This window comes from Oncorhynchus clarkii, chromosome 3, assembly GCF_045791955.1.
Source record: "Oncorhynchus clarkii lewisi isolate Uvic-CL-2024 chromosome 3, UVic_Ocla_1.0, whole genome shotgun sequence".
NCBI lineage: Eukaryota > Metazoa > Chordata > Actinopteri > Salmoniformes > Salmonidae > Oncorhynchus > Oncorhynchus clarkii.
Window position 1 is genome coordinate 74,622,687 of NC_092149.1, and position 11,730 is coordinate 74,634,416.

General features: G+C 44.4%; 2 protein-coding genes across 2 annotated transcripts in view; one reads left to right on the plus strand and one right to left on the minus strand.

Annotated features, from left to right (window-relative positions):
- Positions 1-6,049, minus strand: part of LOC139404215 (collagen alpha-1(IV) chain-like) — an 84,408-nt gene extending 78,359 nt beyond the window's left edge. Inside the window, exon 1 of the mRNA XM_071147200.1 lies at positions 5,632-6,049. Coding sequence (XP_071003301.1) covers positions 5,632-5,700 — 69 coding nt within the window. The 5' untranslated portion in view covers positions 5,701-6,049. The remainder of the gene's footprint in view (positions 1-5,631) is intronic.
- The window catches only part of LOC139404200 (collagen alpha-2(IV) chain-like), a 125,244-nt gene continuing 119,438 nt past the window's right edge, over positions 5,925-11,730 (plus strand). The window contains exons 1-3 of the mRNA XM_071147195.1: positions 5,925-6,126; positions 6,475-6,615; positions 6,715-6,766. Of these exons, the coding sequence (XP_071003296.1) occupies positions 6,566-6,615; positions 6,715-6,766 (102 nt within the window). The 5' untranslated portion in view covers positions 5,925-6,126; positions 6,475-6,565. The remainder of the gene's footprint in view (positions 6,127-6,474; positions 6,616-6,714; positions 6,767-11,730) is intronic.

Below are 11,730 nucleotides of genomic sequence, written 5' to 3' on the forward strand. Positions count from 1 at the left end.
GAGCTGCCAGTTTGCAAGGAGCTGCCAGTTTGCAAGGAGCTGCCAGTTTGCAAGGAGCTGCCAGTCTGCAAGGAGCTGCCAGTCTGCATAGAGCTGCCAGTCTGCATAGAGCTGCCAGTCTGCATAGAGCTGCCAGTCTGCAAGGAGCTGCCAGTCTGCAGGGAGCTGCCAGTCTGCAAGGAGCCGCCAGAGCTGCCAGTCTGCAGGATGCCGCCAAAGCTGCCAGTCTGCAAGGAGCCGCCAGAGCTGCCAGTCTGCAAGGAGCTGCCAGAGCTGCCAGTCTGCAAGGAGCCGCCAGAGCCGCCAGTCAGCATGGAGCAGCCAGGGCCGCCAGTCAGCATGGAGCAGCCAGGGCCGCCAGTCAGCATGGAGCAGCCAGGGCCGCCAGTCAGCATGGAGCAGCCAGGGCCGCCAGTCAGCATGGAGCAGCCAGGGCCGCCAGTCAGCATGGAGCAGCCAGGGCCGCCAGTCAGCATGGAGCAGCCAGAGCAGCCAGTCAGCATGGAGCAGCCAGTCAGCATGGAGCAGCCAGAGCTGCCAGTTAGCATGGAGCAGCCAGAGCTGCCAGTCAGCATGGAGCAGCCAGAGCTGTCAGTCAGCATGGAGCAGCCAGTCAGCATGGAGCAGCCAGAGCTGCCAGTCAGCATGGGGCAGCCAATCAGCATGGAGCAGCCAGAGCTGCCAGTCAACCAGACTCTTCCAGATCTGCCAGTCGACCAGACTCTTCCAGATCTGCCAGTCGACCAGACTCTTCCAGATCTGCCAGTCGACCAGACTCTTCCAGATCTGCCAGTCGACCAGACTCTTCCAGATCTGCCAGTCGACCAGACTCTTCCACATCTGCCAGTCGACCAGACTCTTCCAGATCTGCCAGTCGACCAGGATCTGCTAGATCCAACTACCTGCCTGGGCTTCCTCTCAGTGCTGAGCTTCCTCTCAGTGCTGAGCTTCCTCTCAGTGCTGAGCTACCCATCAGTCCCGAGCTACCTCTGTCCCGAGCTGCCCCTCTGTCCCGAGCGGTCATTAAGGAGGGTAACCTATCTAGGGACGCTAAGGAGGTGGACTAAAACTATTATGGAGTGGGGTCCACGTCCAGCGCCAGAGCCGCCACCGCGGACAGATGCCCACCCAGACCCTCCCCTATAGGTTCAGGTTTTGCGGCCGGAGTCCGCACCTTGGGGGGGGGGGGGGGTACTGTCACACCCTGACCATAGTTTACTTTGTATGTTTCTATGTTTTGGTTGGTCAGGGTGTGATCTGAGTGGGCATTCTATGTTACATGTCTAGTTTGCCCAGTTCTATGTTCGGCCTGATATGGTTCTCAATCAGAGGCAGGTGTTTGTCATTGTCTCTGATTGGGAACCATATTTAGGTAGCCTGGGTTTCACTGTGTGTTGGTGGGTGATTGTTCCTGTCTATGTGTTTTCACCAGATAGGGCTGTTTAGGTTTTCGTTACGTTCTTTATTTTGTAGTGTTTGTATTGATTCGTGTTTTACGTTTGTTTATTAAAACATGGATCGCAATCTACACGCTGCATTTTGGTCCGACTCTCCTTCTCATCAAGAAAACCGTTACAGTCGGGGAGTGAAGAGTGTTGGATGGTGCAGACACCTTCAGCTGATATAAACTCTGCAAAAAAAGAAACGTTCCTTTTTCAGGACCCTGTCTTTCAAAGATAATTCGTAAAAATCCAAATAACTTCACAGATCTTCATTGTAAAGGTTTTAAACACTGTTTCCCATACTTGTTCAATGAACCAATAACAATTAATGAACATGCACCTGTGGAACGGTTGTTAAAAGACACTAACAGCTTACAGACAGTAGGTCACAGTTATGAAAACTTAGGACACTAAAGAGGCCTTTCTGCTGACTCTGAAAAACACCAAAAGAAAGACGCCCAGGGTCCCTGCTCATCTGCGTGAACGTGCCTTAGGCATGCTGCAAGGAGGCATGAGGACTGCAGATGTGGCCAGGGCAATAAACTGCAATGTACATACTGTGAGACACCTAAGACAGCGCTACAGAGAGACAGGACGGACGGACAGCCGATCGCCCTCGCAGTGGCAGACCACATGTAACAACACCGGCACAGGATCGGTACATCCGAACATCACACCTGCGTGGCAGGTACAGGATGGCAACAACAACTGCCCGAGTTACACCAGGAATGCACAATCGCTCCATCAGTGCTCAGACTGTCCGCAATAGGCTTAGAGATGCTATACTGAGGGCTTGTAGGCCTGTTGTAAAGCAGGTCCTCTCCAGACATCACCAGCAACAACGTTGCCTATTGGCACAAACCCACCGTCGCTGGACCAGGCAGGACTGGCAAAAAAGTGCTCTTCACTGATGAGTCGCGGTTTTGTCTCACCAGGGGTGATGGTCGGATTCGTGTTTATCGTGGAAGGAATGAGCATTACACCGAGGCATGTACTCTGGAGCAGGATCGATTTGGTGGTGGAGGGTCCGTCATGGTCTGGGGCGGTGTGTCATAGCATCATCGAACTGAGTTTGTTGTCATTGCAGGCAATCTCAAAGATGTGCGTAACGGGGAAGAGATCCTCCTCCCTAATGTGGTACCCTTCCTGCAGGCTCATCCTGACATGACACTCCAGCATGACAATGCCACCAGCCATACTGCTTGTTCTGTGTGTGATTTCCAGCAAGACAGGAATGTCAGTGTTCTGCCATGGCCAGCGAAGAGCCTGGATCTCAATCCCATTGAGCACGTCTGAGACCTGTTGGATTGGAGGGTGAGGGCTAGGGCCATCTCCCCAGAAATGTCTGGGAACTTGCAGGTGCCTTGGTGGAAGAGTGAGGTAACATCTCACAGCAAGAACTGGCAAATCTGGTGCAGTCCATGAGGAGGAGATGCATTACAGTACTTAATGCAGCTGGTGGCCACACCAGATACTGACTGTTACTTTTGATTTTGACCCCCACCCCCCTTTGTTCAAGGACACATTATTCCATTTCTGTTAGTCACATGTCTGTGGAACTTGTTCAGTTTATGTCTCAGTTGTTGATTCTTGTTATGTTCATACAAATATTTACACATGTTAAGTTTGCTGAAAATAAACGCAGTTGACAGTGAGAGGACATTTCTTTTTTTGCCGAGTTTAGATATACAGTACCAGTCAAAGGTTTGGACACACCTACTCATTCGAGGGTTTTTCATAATTTTTTACTATTTTCTACATTGTAGAATAATAGTGAAGACATCAAAACTATGAAATAATTCATATGGAATCATATAGTAACCAAAAAAGTGTTAAACAAATCAAAATATATTTGATTCTTCAAAGTAGCCAGCCTTTGACTTGATGACAGCTTTGCACACTCTTGACATTCTCTCAACCAGCTTCACCTGGAATGCTTTTCCAACAGTCTTGAAGGGGTTCCCACATATGCTGAGCACTTGTTGGTTGCTTTACCTTCACTCTGCGGTCCAACTCATCCAAAACCATTGCAATTTGGTTGAGGTCGGGTCATTGTGGAAGCCATGTCATCTGATGCAGCACTCCATCACTCTCCTTCTTGGTCAAATAGCCCTTACACAGCATGGTGGTGTGTTGGGTTATGGTCCTGTTGAAAAACAAATGATAGTCCCACTAAGTGAAAACCAGATGGGATGGCATATCGCTGCAGAATGCTGTGGTAGCCATGCTGGTTAAGTGTGCCTCGAATTCTAAATAAATCACTGACAGTGTCACCAGCAAAGCACACCCACACCATCACACCTCCTCCTCCATGCTTCACGGTGGGAACCACACATGCGGAGGGTCTTCCTTTTCTTGTGGCGGTCCTCATGAGAGCCAGTTTTACCATAGAGCTTGATTGGTTTTGCGACTGCACTTGAAGAAAGTTGTTGAAATTTTCCACATTGACTGACCTTCATGTCTTAAAGTAAAGATGGTCTGTCATTTCTCTTTGCATATTTGAGCTGTTCTTGCCATTATATGGACTTGGACTTTCACCAAATAAGGCTATATTCTGTATACCACCCCTACCTTGTCACAACACAACTGATTGGCTCAAACACATTAAGAATAGAGGTCGACTGATTATGATTTTTCAACGCCGATACCGATACAGATTATTGGAGGACCAATAATGAAACATGCTCAATTTGGTTTAAATAATGCAAAAATACAGTGTTGGAGAAGAAAGTAAAAGTGCAATTTGTGTCATGTAAAAAAGCTCACTTTTAAGTCCCTTGCTCAGAACATGAGAACATATGAAAGGTGGTGGTTCAATATTCCCAGTTCTTCAATATTCCCAGTTAAGAAGTTTTAGGTTGTAGTCATTATGGGAATTATGATGCGTCGACTATTTCTCTCTATACCATTTGAATTTCATAAACCTTAGACTATTGGATGTTGTAAAAGGAACTTTAGTATTGCCAGCCTAATTTCAGGAGTTGATAGGCTTTAAGTCATAAACTGCGTGTGAATCAAGCAGGCCTAATTAATGGGCCATGCCACCATTAGTGGGTCGACCACTAATTAAGAAGGAAAGAAATTCCACAAATTAACTTTTAACAAGGCACACCTGTCACCTATGCATTCCAGGTGACTACCTCATGAAGCCGGTTGAGAGAATGCCAAGAGTGTGCAAAGCTGTCATCAAGGCAAAGGGTGGCTTCTTTGTGTTAAAAACTTTTTTGGTTACTACATGATTCCATATGTGTTATTTCATAGTTTTGATGTCTTCACTATTATTCTACAATGTAGAAAATAGTACAAATTAAGAAAAAATGGTAGATGGAATAGGTAGGTGTGTCCAAACTTTTGACTGGTACTGTACACTGATACGAAAATGAGCTTACCCACATGTTTCTGTACAGTAAAATACATTTAATGTTAGAGTTTAGTCACAACTATTCAAAAAGCAGAGACACAGAAGTAGGTATACTGTATGAACATACACAGATAAACCACAGAGAGTGCTCCTAGCAGAATGCTCTATGTAGAGATTCTCAGAGCCACACTAAGCACTTTGACTGACCATGTTGCACTGCTCTGGAGGTATGATGCCAGAATAATTCATGGCAGCATGTATCATCAAAGTGACCAATGCAATTATATTCACAGTATCATAATGTCTAATGTAAGTACAGAAATAAGCTAAATAAAATATATGTTTTTATATATTTGGAGAAACAATCAAAATGTTTGTTTTTACATTCAACATCTAAAGAAAACTGACTATTCAAAGTGTTGGGTGAAGATATGTTCACTAATCAGCACTACTGTAGAGTAATTCTGAGTGGTCAGTGATGTCCAATGTGAACCTGATAAATGGTGAGAATTCCTAAGAATTTGCCACCATCAGTTTGGACATTGGGCTTTATTCACAGCTATTCTATAGGTATTGTGCGAAATTCTTCATCATAGAAATGCATAATAAGATACCAAACTTGTATTTAATTTGTTGAACTTTACACACGCACTCAGTCAATTGTCAATGCTGAGTCTTGGAGAGGCATCGAGCACACCATGAGCGCAACTTCCAAAACTCCAAACGCACAACTTATACAGTAGCCTATTTCTCAAGTTGAACACATAAGAGTAACACAATACAGTTTTTACCATGTTCAATTAAACAGTTAGTTAAAATGACTCTTACCTCCGCCTCTGTCTGGTATACGGCGTAGCAGAGAGCCACCAACAAAACCAGGGTGCAACTCTGGAACATTATTGCGTAGGGACGCAATGGAAATGTATGTAGGCCTACAACTGTCCCGAATGTCCACTAAAGACCACTTGTTGAAACCTTCGTATTCTTCTTCTTAAAGAAAATACAGACTGTCAGCAGAGCTTGTGCAGTGCGTTGGGTTGCATATTTGCCCTGGACGTTGTGAGCCTCTTTCTGATCAATGCAACTTGTTCTTGTTTGTCGTCAACCACACCCCCTGTTAACGACCACGCTTGCCCATATGTACGGACACAACCATGTTGTTACAAAGCACCACTTCAACTTTAACTGTTAGGAGAGAGACTGCTCATTATCTGTATATTGGTGACAGAGCGACCGGGACAACTGTGATTTTACATTGCCGGGATCTGGCGTGTATACCCTCACACGCTAGACTCTTCCCCCGACAAGCGCAACAGATCCCAGGTAGAAAAAGTGCTTTTTGTGTTAATTGTTGTCTCGTTCACTAACAAACTTGTTCAGAGATCTTATGTGGTTTTCCCATTTCCATGTGTTATAATAGCCTATTTGGATAGTCTACAGGTACAGACATCACATGCGTAAAGCTTACAGACAAACCCAACTACTCTTGAAGGAGATTTATAACCCGCATCCATGTCTCCACTTTTATATGAATATCATGTGTAAAATATATATATATTGACAACAATATTGTGCGTTTCAAAAACGTTTATGCACGCGCGCTGCGAATAGAGTATATACTTTTATAATGTCATGTTGTTCAACAAATAAATGCCATGTTTTTTGTCTCAGTTGTGTTCGTGTCCTGCCCGACATGCATTAGGGCTGCCACTAAACCTGGAGAAGAACACTAGTTGCAGTAGGAATTAAGTTTGAAGTTTGGATGAGTGGGGCAATGCAGGCAACACACCAGAGACAACTGAAGAACCTGAGGCAAGTGCTCAGCGGGCTCTATTATGTTGTTATGTGTTGTGTTACACAGTTGTCTGTGTAAAATGTATATTAACTCATTCACTCTCCCTCTCCCTTTAGGTTTCTGATTCTATGTATTTCGGTGGCCATCCTAGCTTCGGGAGTTGACGCAGTAAGTTTTATTTTCAACTCATCATGCGGTGAGGAGGGGGGGGGGCAGTATTGTTGACGAGGGGACAGCTGTGGGCACATTTGCATTTAACGCTGGTTTCTTGCTTCTTGGAGCAGTGGGTATGTCAGCTGAACTCGCAGCCAGGTCACCGACGACACAAGTCAGTATTCGATCTATGTCTGAGGACGTTGGGAGATGAAGTGGAAACCGGCCACTAGGGGCAAAAGTGAGCACTGTTACCTTGAAGTTGGTTTCAGTAAGCATCTGCCTCTGATTCCAAAGGTTGCAAGTTAGAATAAGTTGTTTTTAATATTTTTGTTTTAAGCCTATCCCAAGCCTTAAACCTTACAAAGTTAATGCCATTCAAAGTTAATGCCCAACCTTATGAATTTGGAGTTAATGCTTGAACTTAAGTTTCTGCCTTTAATTTCAAAGGTTGCAAGTTTGAATCCAGCAATAGAAAGCAGTTTTTGAGATGTTTGTTTTAAGCCTATTCCAAACTTTAACCCTTGCCTTAACCATTTGAAGTTAATGCCCAACCTTAAGAATTTTCCCTGACGTGAGACTGTGAGAGCTGGTAGCAACTTGATTATCTCTAGGGCTTGTTTCTGACTGACCTGCTTGATCTGTTTTTGTCATTTGTTTACGTGTTACTTTCCTGCCAAGACATCTGTGGGAGGATTTTCTACAGAACTTATTTTGAGGGAGAAATAACTATCATGGCAGAGGGTCCCATTTCATTTAGATTGCAATATGAAGGGGTAATGACAACTGGCACAGTTTGAGAGCAGTTCAGGATGTGTCCACATAGAATGAGCTTGTCAGACGTAGCTACATCTTTGGTTGGGTGATGTTCCCATTTATTGCAGATATTGAAGCTAAATTAGCTAGAGTAACTTTACATATAATAAATACTGTGTGAAGAGAGGTGCATTCTATAAGAATTTTCTTGTGAGAAGGTAAGAACCCACCTGTGCTAACACTTTCTTGTCACCTGTGTACCATGTGACCAGTGCCCTATAACCCCATGTTAGAGTCCCCCTAGTGTAAGTTAAAACATCCATTCCTCGCACACTCTCTAACCTTCTCAAATATTTTGTAAGGAAAGAGGTACCTGATTAGGTAATTACGGTGATGTCTGTTTGGTTTAAAAGCTGAAGTGGACTGCTGACCATTGCAGTGTTGTGGTTAGGGGTTACGGGTTGTGACCCCGGTACTGTTGACCTCTGTGGTTAAACATCAGAAAACCCTAAATTATTAGTCATGTTGAATATCCGTTAATAAAATAATCTCTCTGCTAGCTCTCACAGTCTCATGTCAGAATTAGACCATCCATGTTTCTCAAACGTCACATGTTGAAGTATTTAAGGTTAAGTTCAGGCATTAACTCCAAATTCCTGGGATAGGCTTAAAACAGCTTTCTTGGGCCTCCTGAATGGCACAGCGGTCTAAGGCACTGCATCGCAGACCCGGGTTTGATCCCGGGCTGTATCCCAGGCTTTATCACATCCAGCTGTGATCAGGAATCCCATAATGCGGTGCACAATTGGCCCAGCGTCATCCCGGTTAGGGGAGTGTTTGGCCGGCTGGCCCAGCGTCATCCCGGTTAGGGGAGTGTTTGGCCGGCTGGCCCAGCGTCATCCCGGTTAGGGGAGTGTTTGGCCGGCTGGCCCAGCGTCATCCCGGTTAGGGGAGTGTTTGGCCGGCTGGCCCAGCGTCATCCCGGTTAGGGGAGTGTTTGGCCGGGGTGCTTTACTTGGCTCATCACGCTCTAGCAACTCCTTGATGCAGGCTGACCTCGGTTGTCAGTTGAACAGTGTTTCCTCCAACACATTGGTGCCGCTGGGTTCCGGGTTAAGTGGGCGGGTGTTAATTAAGGAGCCTGGTTTGGCGGATCATGTTTCAGAGGACGCATGACTCAACCTTCACCTCCTGAGCCCGTTGGGGAGTTGCAGTGATGAGACAAGATTGAAATAATAAAAAATAACTGCTTTCTATCATTGGTTTCCAACTTGCAACTTTTGGAATCAGAGGCATGGATTGATGTCGAATACTGACTTGAGTCATGGGTGACCTGGCTGCCCTCCTCCCTGTTCTTAAGTCAGAAAGTATGTGCCACTATGTGTGCACTCTCTTACTCAGGGTGTGTGTGTGGGCAGCTTCTTGAGGAATGATTACCCACCTCCCAGACTTTCTCTATATTACAGTCAGGAGATTGGCTTTGACCTACATGTAGATCTGTCAGTAGGGCTGGGCGATATGGCCAAAATGTTATATTCCGGTATAAAAAAAAAAAAATTGGACGGTCTGACGGTATTTGACAGTATTTTTAGTTTTGAATTATAACAGTTCTACTTTTGCTTTATAAGTAGTGAGGGATCCTAGGGTGGCAACACATACATTCTAAGTGATTTCATTTGATTTCATAGATTCTAAGTGATTGTTTTATACTGTTCAATTCAAATTCAACCAAAACACATTTCAGCACGTATCACTTCTGCGTTTCCTGCACTCAGTTGCAGTGGTGGGAAAAGTACTTAATTATCATACTTGAGTAAAAGTAAAGATACATTAATAGAAAATTACTCAAGTAAACGGGATTCACCCTGTAAAATACAACTTGAGTAAATGTCTAAAAGTATTTGGTTTTAGATTTACTTAAGTATCAATAGTAAATGTAATTGATAAAATGTAATTAAGTATCAAAAGTAAAAGTATAAATCATTTTAAATTCCTTATATTAAGCAAACCAGATGGCACCATTTTCTTGTTTTTATTTACAGATAGCCAGGGGCACACTCCAACACTCAGACAATTTACAAACAAATAATTTGTGTTTAGTGAGTCTGCCAGATCAGAGGCATTAGATAACCAGGGATGTTCTCTTGACAAGTGCGTGAATTGGACCATTTTCCTGTCCTGCTATCTTAGGTCTTCTGAGATCTATTTTGTTCGAGGCATGGTTCACATCAGGCAATGCTTCTTGCTTCTTCTGAATAGCAAACTAAAAGTTTGTGAGTGTTTTTTTTTACTCGTTACATTCAAAATGTAACAAGTACTTTTAGGTGTCAGGGAAAATGTATGGAGTAAAAAGTAAAATATTTTCTTTAGGAATGTAGTGAAGCAAAAGCAAAAGTTGTCAAAAATAAAAATAGTCAAATAAAGTACATATACCAACAAAAAAAAGACAAGTAGTACTTGAAAGTACTTTTACTTAAGTACTTTACACCACTGCTCAATTGAGGTAATTTCCAAACTGCCACGTTGTACTGCACGATATGGGCAAATAATCTAGGACTTATTTTTAACCAAATGTTGCAATTGCGATTTGACTTGCGAATTTGTGCAAAACTGTTGGAATATTGGAAATATAATGACTATTCTAATTCCATAGTTATAGTAGTGGGCACTTCGAATACATTGTTTTTTGAGATCACCACAAATTAAAATGCCAGGGAGGCTTTATTGTGACAGGGTAGGAACTAAAGTTTTGATAAGTGTTTCCTAGGGGACCCTATGAGCTTTGGCTACATTACAAGTTTTCTCTTAGCTACTTCATGTAGCTAACATATTCCTCTTTGATTTAGAAGATACTGTTGCACAAACAACATGCTGATTTAAAAATATTTTTTTAAGGAACTCAATCCGGCTTTCAACTAACTCTTGAAAGTTGTAATAGTAGAATGCAAGAGGTGCAATTTCAAAATTGGGAAGTCCATCATCAGTGTTTCTCTTGTCATGTCAGTCATTGCATACCTTAGAGAGCTATTTCTAATTTGTCAAAAATGTTCAGATCATCTAGCCCATGCCAGCTAACGTTTTTTTGCTAGGTTTTTTTGCCCATAGATTTTGTTGAAATGTTTGAGTCACTCAAATATCACATAAATACACAATTAGACATGGCAAAATTAATAGAATTGCAAAAAAAATGTGCTATAAAAAAGAACCTGTCTCTGCACCCTATGACAAAATTTGTAGAATTGTAGGAAATAAGGTTTAAACCTGAAAAATCTTAACTCCGCCAACAAGAGGGATGTAAACAGTTGGTGTCATGAACAGTGCTTGTGCCCATAGAAATAGATGTGGCGCGTGCGCAGGATGTTCCCCAATGCCGGAAAGGGGGCCTGAGTGAAAAAATTGTGAACCCCTGGGCTAGCCTACTAGCCTGAAGGATGACTCTTTGTGAACCCCTGGGCTAGCCTACTAGCCTGAAGGATGACCCTTTGTGAACCCCTGGGCTAGCCTACTAGCCTGAAGGATGACCCTTTGTGAACCCCTGGGCTAGCCTACTAGCCTGAAGGATGACCCTTTGTGAACCCCTGGGCTAGCCTACTAGCCTGAAGGATGACCCTTTGTGAACCCCTGGGCTAGCCTACTAGCCTGAAGGATGACCCCCCCTGGGCTAGCCTACTAGCCTGAAGGATGACCCTTTGTGAACCCCTGGGCTAGCCTACTAGCCTGAAGGATGACCCTTTGTGAACCCCTGGGCTAGCCTACTAGCCTGAAGGATGACCCTTTGTGAACCCCTGGGCTAGCCTACTAGCCTGAAGGATGACCCTTTGTGAACCCCTGGGCTAGCCTACTAGCCTGAAGGATGACCCTTTGAACCCCTGGGCTAGCCTACTAGCCTGAAGGATGACCCTTTGTGAACCCCTGGGCTAGCCTACTATCCTGAAGGATGACCCTTTGTGAACCCCTGGGCTAGCCTACTAGCCTGAAGGATGACCCTTTGTGAACCCCTGGGCTAGCCTACTAGCCTGAAGGATGACCCTTTGTGAACCCCTGGGCTAGCCTACTAGCCTGAAGGATGACCCTTTGTGAACCCCTGGGCTAGCCTACTAGCCTGAAGGATGACCCTTTGTGAACCCCTGGGCTAGCCTACTAGCCTGAAGGATGACCCTTTGTGAACCCCTGGGCTAGCCTACTAGCCTGAAGGATGACCCTTTGTGAACCCCTGGGCTAGC